At 39.6% G+C, this 19,974-nt stretch overlaps 1 protein-coding gene across 2 annotated transcripts in view; it reads left to right on the forward strand.

Moving 5' to 3' along the window:
* Positions 1-19,974, forward strand: part of CRYBG1 (crystallin beta-gamma domain containing 1) — a 150,795-nt gene that overhangs the window by 100,502 nt on the left and 30,319 nt on the right. For both annotated transcript variants that reach the window (XM_075126614.1, XM_048844893.2), the window contains 7 exons: positions 2,247-2,406; positions 4,144-4,283; positions 9,038-9,164; positions 9,457-9,492; positions 9,899-10,056; positions 10,811-10,937; positions 11,025-11,170. In XM_075126614.1, coding sequence (XP_074982715.1) covers positions 2,247-2,406; positions 4,144-4,283; positions 9,038-9,164; positions 9,457-9,492; positions 9,899-10,056; positions 10,811-10,937; positions 11,025-11,170 — 894 coding nt within the window. The remainder of the gene's footprint in view (positions 1-2,246; positions 2,407-4,143; positions 4,284-9,037; positions 9,165-9,456; positions 9,493-9,898; positions 10,057-10,810; positions 10,938-11,024; positions 11,171-19,974) is intronic.

Below are 19,974 nucleotides of genomic sequence, written 5' to 3' on the forward strand. Positions count from 1 at the left end.
GATGTGGAGTCCTGGAAACCAACAGAAAGCACTTTGAATTTCCTCTACAAAATAATTTTCTCTCAACCAAATCCTTTTGCAATAACTTCAGTAAATGATCACTCTGTCTATATCCCCACACACGATGACAGAAGACACTCAGCCTTTGTCCTCATGCCTCACAATATACTTTATGGTAAGTGTGGCATTATTAGACAGACGTTTCATATCCCATCAGATCCTGTTGCTTCATTATATTTTACTACCAAATTGGTGATGTGAGGAGTTTAGACAATAAAATGCATCTTTTCATATAGTTAGAGATTTACACAAATTCTGGCATTAGATGTGAACGTAGAAAGTGTTGTTTTAAAGCAAGTATTCTTACCATCCCAGATTGCACCAATATAAAAGTGTCAAGCACTTTCTAATGAAATTGCAATGCCATCAATAGGTATTTGTATTTTTAAAAGAACATTAAAAATGAACACTGGACAGTAACTTGCGTGTCAGCAACTTTTGGTGTAGTTATTGTCTCCAGTTGATCAGTTGTATTGGAAAAGAATTTCAGAGTTAATGCTTCTGTCCTTTCTTAACTATTACACCTGTTGTGTCTTGGTATTTAGTATGTTTATTTAAAATCACCATTGTTTTTGTGCCTCAACTTTGCCTAGGCATAATAGTATGATGCACATTTCTTTGCATTTGATTATTTAAGACAGACTGAAGATTGCATTAACATTTTATTAAACAGCTAATTATGGAAAGCATTATGTTTTTTAACTGTAAATGTAAGGATAGCTCATCATATAGCTTGGTAAAGCAAGACCGCAATGGGTAGCTGATGCTTAAGGGTATGATATAGTAGAGTTAGGGAAGTATAAACAGTTTCTACTCCAGATTTCTGTCTCTTAGATAAGATGCTTTATTAGAAGCTTTTATTAAGTGGAGAATTGGTAAATGCAGCCCAGCATGATAGAAAACTCATGTGTTTCATGCAGGGTGGATTTGATTTAAATCATTAGTCAGGAAGACTTGATTTAATCATGGATTTCTACATAAAAGTGCATTCTTGTTGGTTGTTATAACCTTAATACATATTTTTTACAACTCAGAGATACATGAGATAGATGACACCCAAAGTAGGTCTCTTTTACAGCCTGCTACCATTATAGGTTTCCCTTCTAGTGAGAGAATGGTATGGTAGATCTCAAATCAATGAAGGCTACAGTCAGAAAGACCTCAACACTTCTGGAATATGCTGCTCAAACAGTTTCACCTTTGTTTCTACTGCCTGTCCCTCCCTTCTCACATTTATCTCCAGACTTCTCCTCCTTGTCCAGATCTATTCCGCCCACAACTATCTTCTATTCAGTGAACTTTTTGAAACTTTGCACTTTTAGAGAGAGGTATGGGATTGACTGTGTGTACACAAATTTGCAGAGGGACAATAGGATTGAGGTCTGTTATTTCTCACCTTTATATATTATTTATTTATATATTTTAAAACATTTTTGCTGTTAACAAGCATGTTATCTCTGGAGACCCAAATCCACAGTTTGAGAACTGCAAAACTAAGCATCTCTGATGGTATCTTCTAGACTGAGCACTGAGTCCCATTGGGTAAATAGAAAGTTTAACCTAAATAATCTGTGCAGAAGCCCCTGGAACCCCATAAGGTTGGGTCCCTAATTCATGAACTATTGAAACTCATTTACAAAACTTTTCTTAAACATGACATGAATATATTGTCTCATACTATAGAATTAGAATTTATAATCCCTATTCCATGATGAGATATCTTTGAGCAATAATGTATCTTAATTAAAACTATATTTGGATAGGTTTTTTTCCTCAAAAATGCAATTTTTAAATAAAAAAATCCATTTTTTTTTTTTAAATCATTGATTTTTTTCCACCCTGGTTTCATGGCTGCTTTATGTTTACTAAACGACTTTTTCATGGGCAATGTTTTGTATTTTGCGGGAAAGCTTTTTGTAATAAACATAAACAACATTTGGACTTATATACAATGCTGTCCACATTTTTTAAATCTCTATACTAATGAGAATATATCATAGGTTATCAGGCCAGAAGGAATAATCTAGTCTGATCTCCTGCATAACCCAGAACATATGACTTCTCTGAATTAATTCTTCCTTCAAGTAGAATAGTTGTGGTTGAACTAGAGCATATCTTTTAGAAAATCATGATTAGTTAAAATGTCATCATGAAAAGTATGAAGGGGAAAATTTTCTGTTCTTTAGCTGGATTCTATATGAGAAACCAAATTTTGAAGGACCCTCTATTCCTCTGGAGGAAGGAGAACTGGAACTCGATAATATTTGGGGTGAAAATACTTCTGAAGAGAAAGATGAATATAACTCTAAGTCTGCAGTGATTGGTTCAATTAAACATGTAGTAAAGGCAAGTAATATAATCTATTCTTGTTCAATTCTTAAATATTTTTCAGAGTTTGTTTCCTCTATTGGCATAAATAATTCTGATGTCAAGAAACTGATTTATTAATACACGAAGCATATCATTACTTAAAGTATGGGTGTTTGAGACACATTTGAGTTTTATGCAATGATTCTGTGGGTTAATTACAAAATAATTGGTGGTGTATTGCAGTAGCAACTCTGATAGTATGTACTAGTAGGGTGGGGGAGAAAGGAGACCTACTCCTTGATACTTATCATTACTTAATTCCTCAAAACATAGTAGAAATTTAAAATGCAGTATAAGCTTTGCAAATTGATTAAAAATAAAAACTCCAAAGTTCAATAAGTACATCGAATGTAACATACATTTTTTTATGTGCACCCAATTTACATACATTCTAGTGCACACCCACAAACCCAGATTTGCATTAACAAATATCTATAGCCACCACAAATTGTGGGTTTTTATGTACACGGTATTAGCATATGCAACTTATTATGTGTGTTCTAAGGTATCATTCAGAAGTCTTGCCATTTGAAGGTTGCCAAAATAGGCTATAAGCCAGAGGTGGGCAAACTATGGCCCGCAGGCCACATCTGGCTCACGGGACCGTCCTGCCCAGCCCTTGAGCTCCCGACTGGGGAGGCTATCCCCAGCCCCTCCCCCGCTATCCTTCCCTCCCCCGCAGCCTCAGCTCACCGTGCCGCCAGCACTCTGGGTGGTGGGGCTGCGAGCTCCTGCCGGGCAGCGCACCAGCATGGCTGGCTCTGGCTGGGTGGCGCAGCTGCCAGTCCTGCTGCTCTGAGCGGCATGGTAAGGGGGCAGGGAGCAGAGGGGTTGGATAAGGAGCAGGGAGTCCCAGGGAGCAGTCAGGGGACAGGGATTGGGGAGGGGCGGATGGATGGGGCAGAGGCTCTGGGGAGGGGCGGTCAGGGGACGGGGAATGGGGTGGTTGGATAGGCATGGGAGTCCCGGGGGGCCTGTTGGGGCAGGGGTGTGGATAGGGGTCGGTGCAGTCAGGGGACAGAGAGCGGGGGTGGGGGGGCTTAGATAGGGGGTGGGATCCCAGGGGGGCGGTTAGGGGTGTGGGGTCCTGGGAGGGGGTGGTCAGGGTACAAGGAGCGGGGGCGCTGGATAGGTGGAGGGTTCTGAGGGGGGCAGTCAGGGGGCAGGAAGTGGGAGGGGGCGGATAAGGGGTGGAGGCCAGGCTGTTTGGGGAGGTACAGCCTTCCCTACCCAGCCTTCCATACAGTTTTGGAACCCCAGTGTGGCCCTCAGGCCAAAAAGTTTGCCAACCTCTACTATAAGCTGTAACAATGTTTGGAAGGGAAAAGGAGGCATGCTTGATTTGTAAATAGGCTTTTTAAAAAATTAGGATTCTGTTAAAGAATTTTCTCTTTAGTGTTATCCTCATATTTAATTAGACAAACAACATATAGAAGAGACCAAGGGGAGATGCATGCCTGCACAGGTGACAGAAAAGTCAGGGATGAAAAGTTAGATTTGAGAATCATTGAGAGAGATTTCAACACGTGGAGAGAGGAAAAATCACCAGCCTCACCACATTTCACCTACAGGCATCCATACACCTGTAACTGAGATAGAATAGGGTAAATGGCTTATGAACAGCAGAAGTGTTTTAAAAATTGATTTAGTTACAATAAATTATATCAGAGCAATAAAAAATGGTGCTACAATACAGAATTACCATTTTTCCAGGATTACAGGGTTTGCCAAATTGACCTGTTTACAGGACCAGAAGGGCTGGGAACTGTAACTTCATTTTTTGATGACACTGAGGAAACCGGTATATTTGGCACAACACAGAAGACTTGTTCTATAAAAGTACATTGGGGCATGTAAGTATATAGTTTCACGTGTATATATGTTGATATAAAAGGAATTTGTTTTAAAATTGTTGGTTATAGCCGTCAGACATGCAAACATACAGTTTTACTTCTGCAAAAAGAAAAGGAGGACTTGTGGCACCTTAGAGACTAACAAATTTATTTGAGCATAAGCTTTCGTGAACTACAGCTCACTTCATCGGATGCATTCAGTGGAAAAATTTTACTTCTGGTCACTTAGTGTGGTCACTCACTAAAACAGTTGTTTTCAACCTGTGATTTGCGAACCCCTGTGGGTCTGCAGATTATGCTTAAGGTTTCCAAAAGGGTCCGTTCCTCCATTTGACATTTTCTTAGGAGTCCACAAATGAAAAAGGGTTGAAAACCACTGCACTAAAAGGTTATCTGTTTGAAAGGCTATCCTACATGTAAATACTAAGTCAGCTGTTCTCAAACTGTTGGTCGGGATCCCAAAGTGGGTCGCAACCCTGTTTTAATAGGGTCGCCAGTGCTGGTGTTAGACTTGCTGGGGCCCGGGGCCAAAGCCCAAGCCCCAAAGCTTCAACCCCAGGTGGTGGGTCTCAGGCTACAGGCTCTCTGCCCGGGTCTGAAGCCCTTGGGCTTCGGCTTTGCCTTCCCTCCCCCAGCCCAGGGCAGTGGGGCTCGGGCAGGCTCAGGCTTCATTCCCCGTTTCTGGGGTCATGTAGTAATTTTTGTTGTCAGATGGGGGTCCCGGTGCAATGAAGTTTGAGAACCCGTGTACAAAGCAATCAAACGTGTGTGTATCTCTGTATATACACACTATATTAATTATTGTAGTGTTGGGATTAACTAACTGCTTTATTGAAGTCAGTACATCTCTGTAACATACCATTAATTAATACCTGAAGAACATGAATAAAGCTACATCTATTAGTCTTAGATTATTGAACACAATACAGTTGTCCTTGATAGGAATGTGTGACTATGTTGGTTTGGTGCTATATGACTATTGCTGACTACTGTAGTACTTTGAAGGAAACTTCAGTACAAGCCAGGTACTGCATACCGGTCAGCTCCTGGACAGGATCCTTATGATCTCAGTCCTGAAAAGTACAGGGAGGTGGTGGAATCTCCTTCCTTAGAAGTTTTTAAGGTCAGACTTGACAAAGCCCTGGCTGGGATGATTTAATTGGGGATTGGTCCTGCTTTTGAGCAGGGGGTTGGACTAGATGACCTCCTGAGGTCCCTTCCAACCCTGATATTCTATGATTCTATGAAGGCATCAGTCCAGTGTGGCTCAATGACAAACTGCAAAGCTAATTCCCAAGAGTGAGCCTTCTGGCTAAGTAGGAAAGGGAATCAAGACCAAAAAAAAAAAAAAATCGTGTGAGACGAGCAATAGTTGCTGTAGCGGGGTGTCGGTGATAAGGGGGACCTATTTCACGCCACTTCAGGTATTTAAAGCGTTTACTAAAGAATGCTATTCATTAGATTTAATTTATTAAGAAAACTATTGACGATTCTCTCCAACTTGAACCAAATGGGGCTGTGCATAGGTGCAATCTGAGGGTAGAATTTGGCCCAATAAATATATGTAGGATATTGTTTTGATCCTACAGTGGAGTAACCTTTTGGGTAAAGATCTTTCAATAGTGGTAAAATATAGTATTCTGAACATGACTTCAGCTTTACTGCACGATCAAGCAAAAGGAGCAAATGGACAGTGCTAACTCTTATTAAAATACGTACAAGCCAAGGAAAACAGAAGAATATTGGCCAAGAACATTCTGTCAGTATAATCTCCTTTAAGCTTGCTCCAGTGCACAAATTCCCATTTAATACACATTCAGGCTACATGCATTGGAGAAGCTCAGTGACTAAAGATATTTCAAGGGTTAGGAATATTAGGAAGCATCACAAAGCTTAAAGCTGTGTATTGCATTTTCCTTTTATATTTTCCTACATTTTTAAATTTATGAGCTGGCATTCCTTATTAAATTGAGCTTAGGTCATATTTTTCCTCATTCTGTGCCCAGTCTTCATTGTCATTTCTTGTGTGTCATGGAAGAGTCCCAATTTCCTGCTGTGGTCCCCATGTTAATTAGTATCAACTTCACATAAGAAAGACAGGCCTATATGGAGAGATCTCTGCCAATAAGTTCAGTTTCTTCTGTAAACCCAGTGAGAAGGCAAGGATTGAGTTTCTTAACTCTGACTTTAGAACTGAAACACATTGGTAGGGAAGTGTGGTCACACATTTATACTACGGCTGCCAGTGTTATACCTTTTGTGGACAAATGAAGTACTGGAATTTCTAAAACCAAGTTGATCCTAAACTAAAGATATTTATTCATTATCTTTCACACTTACGGGTCATGACTTTATGGGTTAAACTCGGACTGATCAAACATTTCCCCTCAAAACTGTTTTGGGTGGAAAACCCAGTTTTTGACTAAATGAGATTTTCTCAGAAAATTAATTTTCTGTGCAAATTTTGACTTTTCATCAACCCCTCTCCCCCCCCCCCCAAAAAAAAACCCAACCAAACAAAAAACCCCTAAACGAATAGTTTTTATTTGGAAATGCCATTGTTGTGCCTCATGCCTGAATTCTGCTGTAAAGTCTGGCTTCTCCAACTGGACTACAGTTCCCATAATGATTTTTAGCCAAAAGTTGTTTGTGTTCACAAAAATAAAATCCTGTAAACCTTGAACAGTTGACATTTTCCTGGGGGGAGGGATCATTTTCGAACCGGCTGTGCCCTAAACATGCCACTAAATAGTGACATATAATAGTTTTGATCTTTCAACAACATATCAAGACCAGAGTTTTAATCATATTTCAGCAACTGTATTAAAATATCAAAGTTAGTATGCTCCACCTAATTTGGGAAAGCAGACTTGTAAGCCTTGCATTTAGACTGTCTGAGAGTGATGATTAATGGTTTTATAAAAATGCAAATAATGGACAAGAAGAGGGTCAATCTGTACTATATTCTTTCTATACATATTTGAATGACAAATCTGGGGACTCTTCCTTGAGCCGCTTGGAGTGAAAGTGGAATTAAATATTTGTGTATATATCTTACCACAGAAAATAGGAATTTGAGTAACTATTTTGCACAATGCACAGAGTAGCTTGTTGACAATCAGAAGAAGGAAATGGTGTATAGACTCTTACAGAACATTTAGTCACCCTAGTTTTTATTTACAAACAAAAACAATCCCCCTTACTGTTTCCCCCCTCCCCTTTTAAGAAATGCAAAGTGTTGAAGAGGATGCAACAAAGCAGAGACAAGTCTAACAGTATAGAGACTCTACTTTGGGAAAGATCTAAAGAGCCAATTCTGGGAAACTACTTTGTGCCTGGAACCAAGAAACTGCTGATTGTGAAAATACTTGGGTTTCAGAGTAACAGCCGTGTTAGTCTGTGTTCGCAAAAAGAAAAGGAATGCTTGTGGCACCTTAGAGACTAACCAATTTATTTGAGCATAAGCTTTCGTGAGCTACAGCTCACTTCATGGGATGCATACTGTGGAAAGTTTAGAAGATCTTATTATATACACACAAAGCATGAAAAAAATACCTCCTCCCACCCCACTCTCCTGCTGGCAATAGCTTATCTAAAGTGACCAGTCTCCTTACAATGTGTATGATAATCAAGGTGGGCCATTTCCAGCACAAATCCAGGTTTTCTCACCCCCCCCCCCACACACACACACAAACTCAGTGTGGGGGGGGGGTGAGAAAACCTGGATTTGTGCTGGAAATGGCCCACCTTGATTATCATACACATTGTAAGGAGAGTGGTCACTTTAGATAAGCTATTGCCAGCAGGAGAGTGGGGTGGGAGGAGGTATTTTTTTCATGCTTTGTGTGTATATAATAAGATCTTCTAAACTTTCCACAGTATGCATCCGATGAAGTGAGCTGTAGCTCACGAAAGCTTATGCTCAAATAAATTGGTTAGTCTCTAAGGTGCCACAAGTACTCCTTTTCTTTTTGTGAAAATACTTGGATCTCGTTTCTGAGCTATTTGAACTTTTTAATGAATAGTGGGGAAAATAAAACCAACCAAAACAAAACAAAAAAAAACAACAAAAAACAAAAATCTGCAGTTGTTTGATACGTCATGAAAGCTGGATAGCATTTGCACTGAATCTGGCTCTAGGTTGTTGAGGATCTTCTTTAACTCACTTAAAAAATTAATTCTGTACCCATAAAATCCATTTTTAAATACAAAAATATGTCTCCAGTAAATAGACAATAATACAGGCTTGACTCTCCAAAGTTCAGTCATTATCTGAAACTCCTGTTACCCAACAGGGTGAAATCCCCAAACATATGTTAACTATTGTGAAAATTCCTTGGGCCCTAATCCAGCAAACAAGCGCAGAACCATTGGTAGGGCAGGTCTACACTTAAAACACTGCATCGGTACAGCTGCACTGATACAGCTGTGCCCCTGTAGCATTTACATGAAGATGCTTCTACACTGATGGGGGAGAGCTCACCTGTTAGCATAGTTAATCCACTTCCCCGAGAGGTGGTAGCTATGTCAACAAGAGCAGACCTGAGCAAACCAGACTGGACTCTGCACAGGCATAGAAGTATATGCTAACATATCTATTCTCAGGCTGGTGGCATCCTGACAAATGTGGTCCTGTATTTACTTTCTTTTAATGGATAATGGCCTCTGTTGTAAGATCCTGTATGAGCATTACATTGATGTTTATTGTAATTCAGAAACACTGAACTATTTAACTTTATTTTGTCTTAATCTAGATGGCTGATTTTTGAAGAACCTGGTTTCCAGGGAATTCCTTTAATGTTGGAGCCTGGTGAATATCCTAACTTAGCATTTTGGGAGAAGAAGGAAGCATACATTAGGTCCCTGAGACCCTTGAAAATGGTAAAATAATTAGAGCTAGTATGTTAACAATAACATTAGTGTCACAAAACTCTGCAAGATTCACAAAAATAAACTATAAAACATAGTGACTTTCAAAGTAGTATATAGTGCTGTTTAAAGGTCCTTGGACTCTTACCCTTAATTGCACCCGTAAGTGTTTAATCTTCTTGAGTTTGATATTGTGGACTTCGAAAAAAATTTCATCTTAAAGAAGACTGTTTTCTGTAAAATAGTTATGCATATGTAAATTTATTACAAACAAGTTTATTTTTATTTTTGTAACTTTTTTTAGGGTGGCCGCAAAGTTGAATCCATTGAAGAGCCAAAGGTAAAAAACAATGTCTATATTATATTTAATTTAATCACCATGAGACCAGCTCTTTTAAACATGGCAACCGAACACACACACACTCCTTTACCATGGCGATATCATGAATACTGATGTGGTGGCTGGGCTGTGTATGCATGGTGCTGAAACACTATGATACTGCAACTTTTGTCATACCTAATTACCAGTCCTTAATCACATGTATGATGGCACAGCACTCGCTTATACAGTGACTGGATAATAAATCTTAGGGCAGACTCCTGAGCCAGTATAGAGAGCCACCGATTAGTTTCAAAGTCTGATCCTTCGTTCATTTTGTGCTGTGCACCTAAAGTCAATCTGCTGTCAAAACTTGTAACTAATGCACCTTTTCAGTAACTGCCACTTTATCTCACCTCTGCTACAGGTAATCATTTACGAAAAACCTTTCTTTGAAGGGAAACACATGAAACTGGAATCAGAAATACTCACTCTTATTGAGGAAGAAAAGCAAAAAGAAGAATCTGGAGAAAATAAGACACTGCCACTTAGATCAGTGGGGTCCATAAAAGTGTTGGAAGGAATGTAAGTAGAGAAAAATCCCACAAACAGCTCTAATTGCAGAATGAAGAAAAGTCTGGTACACATAATAACATGATAGTGTTGGAAATTGCACCAGATAAGATGTAATGTACAGTTGCTGTCTTTGTCCTCATAGCTATTTCATTGTGTTAGATCAATGCAAATAACCAGATTCTGGGGTGCATTCTGAACCTCTAGTGGCACGCTAGCCTCACAAAGCAGCCAGATCTGGCTAGCTGAGATTTCCCCTGGTGTGAGGAGCTCTTGGCTAATGCAGGGCTGGTGCCTCCAGCACCTGTGCCTCCACCTTACCCCATTTCCACCATAAGTAAAAAGGAGGCAATTGCTAGAGCATGCACTGCTCCAGCCGGTGTAGGTTAGAGCAGCACCACAGGCTTCTCTAACCTACCCTAGGTACTGCACATGTACATCCTGAGAACAAGGAAGCCTCCCTCTCTGGTGTGCCAAGCAAATAGTCACCCTATGGTGACTTTGAACCTAGGTCTCCTCATTTCATCTACCCTAGTAAAAGGTTTTATTTTATTCAGATTTTTATCTCACTTATCCCTTTTCTGTCTGGGTTGATTAAAAAGACAGCTTCCTTTTAACAGGGTCAAAGTTCAGGAGTTCCTTATTTTTAAAAAGAATTCACCTGTCTTATCTCAGTGTGTTTTGAAGGATTATAAGATAAATTCAGCTCTGTGTTTAGTCGCAAGGCTCCATTCTCATATGCTTTTTCCCTCCACCCAATATTTAGTTGGGTTGCTTACGAGAAACCAGGATTTGCAGGTCATCAGTATTTGCTGGAAGAAGGCGCGTACCAGGAATGGAAAGACTGGGGTGGTTACAGTGAAGAGCTTCAGTCGCTGAGACCTATTCTAGGTGTAAGTTCCAAGAAGAGCTAATATTTGCTACTTGAGTGCAGTGAAATATTTTATTACATTTTCCTTTATTTTTGTTTGCTTCAACAGGATTTCACAAACCCCCACATGATAATGTACAGTGAAAAAGACTTCGGGACTAAAGGTTCCAATATTAATGTGTTAGGAATTATTTCCAATTTGAGAGACACTGGATATGGACTGAGGACACAATCCATACATGTTTTAAGTGGAGTGTAAGTGATATTTTTAATTACATTTTTCTTTTAGTGATTCTTTTTAGAATAAATTAGCAAATTTAATGTTTTACTGCTCTCTGCTTTTAATATCTGTGAAGAAATCTTTTTGGGAATATAATTCCCTATCTGTGATTGCACAGGACAAAGAAGAATGTGGCTGTTTGTAAATAAATGTACTATGAAATTTTATTTTCTTCCTATAACGAGACTGTATGTTCTTGGGAAACACTGGCCTATTATTTGTAAATGATGAATGCATGTAAATTATCTGTTCATCAGAGGATAAATAATAGGATGCTATCATGGAATTTTTTAAGCTGTTATACAGCTGAATTGCTCTGGGGCTAATTTGCTATTCTGACCAAAACTTCATGTGTTTTACCTGAGGCAAATCATGTAATCACGTTGTCCCTCGGTTCCCTGTATGTAAAACGGGGAATAATAATATTTACCACGTTCACAGGTGTGTTGTGGGGATAAATACTTGGAAGGCATTTGTGTGGTGATGTAATGTGGGCCATAATAGATCTGTGGGTTTTTTAGCACATCTTTGGAACAGGATACTTTTTCATAGTGAATATTTTATTTTTGTTGGGAAATATCCTGTTTAGTTTCGGTCGTTGTTCCTCTTTATGGTATGCGTAAGATAAATTTACCTACTTGCAATTCAGATTATTATGAATCCGTATCAAACATATTCAGATAGTCCTTAGAGGACTCAGCTTAATTTTGTGGTGCTACATAATGAGTTAATATTATATTGTCACTGAAATGAGACTACAGTAGTAGCTAAATCATCTGTTAGTGAATGCATGCTAGAATATTTAGAAAGCCTGTGGTACTTCCAGTGGCATGTGTAAAAGCCCGACTCTAGCTTGCTTCACTGGGTTGCTACTTTTCCTCACCTTTTCCAGATATTTTTCATTGGGGCTCGCTACAGGGAGGATTTTACTCATGAGGCTTCTGAGCTCAGCAAGTAGCATGACAAATTCTAAACAGCCTCCTACTCAGTCTGATCACATGTAACTGTAGGGAGGGTTAGATCCATTTTGATATCTTAAGTAAAATATTTTGATTTTAGTTGCTAAGTGAGAATAAAATAAAAATTGCATTAGGATTTATTTTCGCTCCAATGTGCTTTTTCTTTTTTGCTAGCACAGAATGATACTTTGAACCAAAGTTTCCTCTGAAGATATAATTGCTCTGTGACGAGATCTTCAGGCTAACCCCTTGCTAGGACTAGTATTTTCTACAGTAGTTTGTTTTGGAAAGACAGACAAGTGTTAGGCAGCATGTTCCAAGATACACAGAATTAATGTGAGTGATAGCACTGAAGGCATTTCAGACACATTGGTGCTTGATTTTCCCTCCACAACATTTAGCTAACTCTCATTGAAGGACCCCACCGTAAACCTCATCCTGCACTGTCTTTATGAAGGCAGAACTCCTACTGATATTTCAGTGTGAGTTTTGCAAGAGTAAGGGCTGCAGGATCAAGCTCACTGACTTAGTTGCAAACATTGTTCCTAAGGCAGCCCTTTTTACATGGGAGTCTTCGCATCCACTGAGCCCCTTTTTTCTCCTCCTACCCTAACCTGGAGACAGGGTGAAGACCTCCTATCACAGCCTCTGCACAACCACTAGGGCAGCAAGTCTGATATCTGTTACAGTAGAGAAGGGACTCCTGATTTTTAGCTTCTGACCATTTTTTATTCCTCATATTTTCTTGGGGAAAAATAATAATGTTGACCTCAGATGTGAAGACTTTAAGTGAAGGATTATGGGTTGGCAGGGGTAGCTATAAGTTAATTTTTTTTATCGTGTCTGGTTGCTGCCACCTCCTCCTGCAGTTTCTCCCCTGCATGTTCCGTTCTTTTAAATAAATGCTTCCTACTAATGAACAGTTAATTCAGGTAGCAGGGGCTCTTACCAAAGGACTATCAGACTATTTTTGTAGTGTCTCATATTTTTTTTATATGGGATACATGGTGTCAACAGGATTTTTTTAAACTGCTAAAGTATTATTAATATTTCGGAAGGACATTGCAGAAATATTTATAAAAAATAACATTCAGTAAACCAAGCCGTATTTGTAATGAATATTTGTTCTGTAAAGTGTTAGGTATGTATTTGGGAGCACAAACTGTAATTCTTCCCTTGCCAGAAAAATCAGTTGTTTTATGATGGTGGTGTGTCAGGTACTGAAATACGGGGTGGATGAAAGCTGCTGAATTCACCTGCTTTGGAAAGTCAACTTGTCCTACCCTGCAGAACTGTTACAGCTGGACAGCAGCAGTACAAGCTTCCACACACTTTTACTCATTTGCCTGAGATCTGACAACCTGGAAGAACCACACCATTTAACTGCAGAATGTGGTGTTCAGTCTCCAGGCCCATTGAATCCTTAATATATTTGTTGAGACAGAAGACTAAAGTGTCTATTGCAAAGATAGGGACATTTGTCCACTAAGAATGCAAAGCTACCATTTCATTTCACATAAGCCACTGAACAGACAGTAAATGGTAACAGCTTTTGGTCAAGAACCCCTTCCAAATTTGAATCTATAACCAAAGACCCTATTGTTCAGCTATACCAAGAGAATGTCAGGAAACACTTGATATGATTTTAATCAGGCCGCAACTCTATTATTAGATGTCTGGGACTCCCTGGCAGATAAAAGGGTATAGTGCAGGTAGCTCCATGTTCATTCACTATCTACCTGGGGAGTTTCTGGCAGCCCCCATCTTTTTCCAACCTTGTCCTTCCGCCAACCCATTGCTGGGACCTTACCATTTCTCCCCCAAATGAGGGCTAAGGTGGACTATAAGAGAGGCGGTTGGCTCCCTGCCATACCAGACATGGGAGCCCCTAACTCCCCTTTCCCATTCCACTCCTTTAACAAACACCTCCTTTTTAAGTCCTTTACCAAGTCCTTTATCCCTTCCCTGTGGAGCACCTGCACTAGACATCTGCCCGACACTTGCATAATGAGTTGCGACATTACAGCCTAACTCCCTTCCCTACTCACCCTGACAAAGCCCCACTGGAACCAGCTGTGCGGATGGTGGAAACCCCCCCTACTCCACCTAGGCCAATCTGGTGGTGAGGGAAAAATTCCTTCCCAGCTCCCTTAGAAAGGAGCAGCTAGCTCGATGCCCACAGCAGATTCTGACCAAATCTGGTATTTTGCCCCCTCAAGGGGAGGCAGGGTGGGTGCTGCTCCATCTGGTGTGGGGAAAGGGGGCTTCTCCTGCCAGACTTGCCCCTTTTGAACTTCCCAGCCCTTCCGGTCCCTGGGGATGAGTCAGTGTCGCCACGCTGACCCACTCCCCCTTTTGCAGCAGCTTCTGATCTTTGCTCCCACCCTTGGCCGTAAAGAGCTATTCCCTCTTCCCCAGCAAGCCAGACAACATGCCCCACCCCCATTTAAAGGTGCAGTGATTATCAACTAGAAATTCTCTGAGCTATTTAGACTGCAAAATACCATTAAATAGGCTAGTATGCCATAGATGCAGTAATTTGTTGTTAAATTTTTAAGTAGCTCATCTGATATCTTTTTAGATTAAAAATGTAAATTTTTAACAAAGATGTGAACAATTCAGTGACGTTTTTCAAGAATTACATATGTGTGTTTTTAGCTATACTATTTTCAAACACTACATGCTTGTTTCTAAGGATTACTTTCACTTTTGTATATATTGTATTGTAAACAAATTGGAATAAAACATCACCGTTTATTGCATACTTTTACAACAAATCATTACTAGTTTCATTCTTCAGAAATTTTCCAGAAACCATCCCAGCATAGTTTGTTAGAAAATCCAGGAAATAATTTTTCTGTCATTTGAAAAAAGGAAAACCTTTATAAAGTAAGAGCCACTTTGCTGTCTTAAGTCAGCATTGATATCTACTTACATATTGGGATCTTTCCAATTGGCAGAAAATGGAAGAATTTAGTGGCAAAAGGTAACACCCATAAAAACAAGTTTAAACAGATACTAAATTAAGCTTCTTGTGAGTGTTCGGTGTTTCTGATTTCCTGCTTAGTTTTTACTTGTCAAGCTCAATCACTATTTGTTTTAAGAAATAATAAAATTAACTTATTTTGCAAAATACAAATGTTAATTGGATTATACTTGACCTTGGGTCTTTGACCAAGAGTAAATTTGGTTCTGGTCCTGTGTTTAATTTAGACAAAAACTCCCCCAGCCCCAGTTCCCATAAACTTTTGTTAACTATTCTGTGCTCCTTTAATTTAACTACTTTTTTTCCCCCTAATTTTCAAGTAATTAGTGTACTGTATGGACCTGACCTTGTTTACTGAATAAAGTGAACTTGCAAGAAGGCTTAAGAAGTGGTTAATTCTACTGAGAAGCGGTTTTTATTACAGACTATTGTACGGATAAAGGAACTAATCCTGAGCAGTCCCAAGTATCCTCAATTCTCATTTAGTTATCCATTATGGTTCTTTTAGATCATCTGTTGGCCACAAAAGTATTGTTGACATGACTGTAGACACTAGCAGGAGTAGATGGAGTTGCATTTCAGTGACTCATCTGTCCCAAGTGGTCTCTTTTGAGGTTCCATAGGATTTTGTTTTGTCACACTTCCTATTCAGTGTGTGTAAGAGGCTGTTAGGGGTATGAGATAGTAGTGTCTGCTGCAATAGCATTAGTGTATGCAGATGACACCCCTCCCTGGGTCTCTGTTTCATCTGATTGGGATGGTGCAGTTAGACATATCCAGTGTCTAGCTAAGATTGGGGCTGGAATGAAAGCTACCTGGCAGAGCCTCAGCCTAAATAAAGACAGCTTATGGGATGGAGAAAGCAACCAGAACTGGTAGAGATTTTTAGCTCCTCCAGTTAAGAGAGTATGGTACCTTAATTTTTTCATTCAGGTTTGCAACCTGAGGTTCATGTTGTATCCTCAGTTACTTATGGCTATCCAAATACAGTAGCTGCAGTGTACTTTCTTTCATGCTGTGCTTGGAAACGAGGTTGTGACACTTTCTTTTGCACACAGACCTTGTCCCACTTATGCAGGTCTTTGTTATTTTGAGACTGGATTACTGTGATGCACCTTACAGAATGATGTACCTGAAGACCACTCAAGCTTCAGCTGGTGCAGAATATGGTTGTAGAAATACTTCCAATGATTATCATGTTACTCCCGTGCAGTTGTTTGCACTGGCTTCCAGCTGGTTTCTGAATGATCTTAAAGGTACTGGTTTGATCTGTAAACCCACAAATGGGCCCTGATTCAGAAAACCACTTAATCACATCCATAAGTCCTCTCCTGTTAAGGATAACACCTAACTATTTGCTCAAGTCCCATTGACTTCAATGGGACTTTATCATATGCATTAAGTTAAGCACATACTTAAGTGTTGCCTTTAATGGGATGCTTTCTTGAATCAGAACTATGGTTCTTGGATACTTCATGTGATACCATGGTAGTGCTACCAGCTGATGTGCTGAAGCGTACAGCCCTCTTTAAGCTGGTGGAGGATGGAGATAGAGTGGTGTTTGCATAGTGTGGAGAGAGACGCTCATGGGCGATCTGGCATGTATTAACACTCCCACTTAGATTTAATATCATAAATATTTATTTTCATGGTAGTAAATATAGTTTGAAATAACTGAAACAGAATTTGAGGTCATATTTTAAAAAAATTATTAGGATTATTCATGAAGTTTAGTGATACACAGATGTCTGTGTAATTTGAGAGGCTGGTAAACATCTGTTTGAGAAATTGGCCAAGGCAGTTTCATTTTCAAAGCTTCTGGCATATGTGACCTACAGGTATAGTATGCACACTTCAAACATTTTTAACTTTGTGGTTAGTTTACCATACATACCTGTGTCACTTTGATTAAGTAGGTTTAAAATGACGTGGGTGTGTGTCCTGGAATATGCCTTAAATTATTAGAGAATAACACGTTAAAAGACTCAGTTATACATGACTCAGAAGGAGAGGTAATATGAAGGATTATAAGAATATGTTCACTGTGGACAAATCATACAAAACTTGAGTACCAATTTTATGTATTTTAATGAATTTTGTACTCCTCATGTCAGATCCTCAGCTGGCATAAATCAACTTAGTTTCATGAAGTCAGTGGAGCTGTCCCACTTTACAGCTGCTGAGAATCAGGCTCCTTGTGCTTTGAATAATAGTTTTGTCAATAGAATCTCTTCTTTAGTACAGGGATGTCCTCTTATGGTGAATTCTTGTATATAGTGAAAGTTGGTTTACAGTGAAGTAAAATGAAAATTCCATATTTTAATGCACTATGGTATGAAAATTGCTGTTCTGGACATTGTGAAATGGTGAAATTCTTGGGGGAGATGGGGAGTGTCTTACTTATAAGTAGGTTTCAGTGCATGAACTCAGTGTGATGAGATGGTTAAGAGAGCAAATGCAATTCTGGGATGTATAAGCAAGGGAGAATATTGATCGAAGTAGGGCAATGTTATTATACCTGCATACAATTTTAGTGAGACTGTTACTCAAATACTGTGTCCAGTTCTAGTATCTGCACTTTAGAAACAATACTGACAAATGGGAAAAGGTTCAGGAAAAAGTTAAATTATTTGAAGTCTTCAAAACCTGCCTTACAGAGAAAGATGGAATTTCTTTAGTCTATCTAGCTTCTAACAAAGAGAAGGTTAAGTACTTACATCACTAAACTGACACTAAACTGGGAGGAGTGGTAGATACGCTGGAGGGTAGGGACAGGATACAGAGGGACCTAGACAAATTGGAGGATTGGGCCAAAAGAAATCTGATGAGGTTCAACAAGGACAAGTGCAAAGTCCTGCACTTAGGACGGAAGAATCCCATGCACCGCTACAGACTAGGGACCGAATGGCTAGGCAGCAGTTCTGCAGAGAAGGACCTGGGGTGACCGTGGACGAGAAGCTGAATATGAGTCAACAGTGTGCCCTTGTTGCCAAGAAGGGCAGTGGCATTTTGGGATATATAAGTAGGGGCATTGCCAGCAGATCGAGGGACGTGATCGTTCCCCTCTATTCGACATTGGTGAGGCCTCATCTGGAGTACTGTGTCCAGTTTTGGGCCCCACACTACAAGAAGGATTTGGAGAAATTGGAGAGAGTCCAGCAAAGGGCAACAAAAATGATTAGGGGTCTGGAACACATGACTTATGAGGAGAGGCTGAGGGAACTGGGATTGTTTAGTCTATGGAAGAGAAGAATGAGGGGGGATTTGATAGCTGCTTTCAACTACCTGAAAGGTGGATCCAAAGAGGATGGATCTAGACTATTCTCAGTGATAGTAGATGACAGGACAAGGAATAATGGTCTCAAGCTGCAGTGAGGGAGGTTTAGATTGGATATTAGGAAAAACTTTTTCACTAGGAGGGTGGTGAAACACTGGAATGCGTTACCTGGGGAGGTGGTGGAATCCCCTTCCTTGGAAGTTTTTAAGGTCAGTCTTGACAAAGCCCTGGCTGGGATGATTTAGTTGGGATTGGTCCTGCTCTGGGCAGGGGGTTGGACTAGATGGCCTCCAGAGGTCCCTTCCAACTCTATTATTCTATGATTCTATGATCCAGGGGAGACATCTAATAGTAGAGTCTCCTTAATGTTGCAGACAAATGTATGACAAGATTCAGTGAAGCTAAATATATTGAGATAACAAATAAGTTGCACATTTTTTATCAGTGAGAGTAATTAACCATCGGAACAACTTACTTGGGGATTTGGTAGATTCCCCATCACTTGAATTCTTTAAATCAAGTTTGGATGTCTTTCTAGAACACATGTTCTAGCTGAACTAGAAGTTAGGGGCTTGATGTAGAAATTCTATGGTCTTTTCTGTGCATATGGTTGGACTCATCATGATCCCATGCAGCCTTAAAACCTTTGAATCTGTTAAGATATTTCACTTTGTTTTAGCATTTAATTTTGTGGGGAAAACGTCCTTCCCTTTGATGGCATATTTTCTAGCAGGAAGGACACTTTACCTTAGCAGACTTTTGCAAACGAGTCAAATGTTTTTGTTTAGGTGTGATGTCATGTAAAAAAAATCCTCTTCAGTCAGGTTCATTTTTTTATGAAATGCATAATATGTTATTGTAGCAGAGTATCCTTAATGCTTCTGTTCATCATGCAAAAATTTGTTTCCAAACATCCTCACGTTTTACAAGAGAGAGCTTATTTATTTCTTAGCTCAAGCTAATAAATAAAAATTATAGAATTAGTAACATAATAAAAGCTTTAGATTTGAAACACCTCAAAATATTCTCTCTGATCAAGGACAAAACAAATGAGCATCTTGCCAGATAAAATACATACAGCCTCATGTGGCTTGTGGTAGCTAAGTTGAAGAGCGTTGAAATTTCTTCTCTTTTTGTTTTCCCCAGAATCTTAATACGCATACAGTAGATCCATGGTGCGAAAGCATGACTTATTACAATAGATTTTTGAAGTGCAAACCATATATGGCTCTTTTGAGCTGCCTGTTGCAAAATCAGGCCCCCATATTGTAAGTTTCCAAGTGCTGCCTGCAAAGTGCTGAACACCCACTGCTCTCAGTAAAACCTGTGGTAGCAGGAGGGGCTCAGCACCTCATGGTACTGGGAGGGTTAAAATTGTTGATGCAATGTACTATTTCTTTAATTTTGATTTTTAACAGTGTGCTAGTTTGCCCTTTGGAAATATCAGTAACATTAACTGTTTCTTGGATCACTTGAACCTGTTCTGTTCATTCCTCTGAAGCAGTTGACCTTGGCCACTGTCAGAAGACAGGATACTGGGCCAGATGGACCTTTGGT

The sequence above is a fragment of the Caretta caretta genome, chromosome 3 (genome assembly GCF_965140235.1).
Source record: "Caretta caretta isolate rCarCar2 chromosome 3, rCarCar1.hap1, whole genome shotgun sequence".
Classification (NCBI taxonomy): domain Eukaryota; kingdom Metazoa; phylum Chordata; order Testudines; family Cheloniidae; genus Caretta; species Caretta caretta.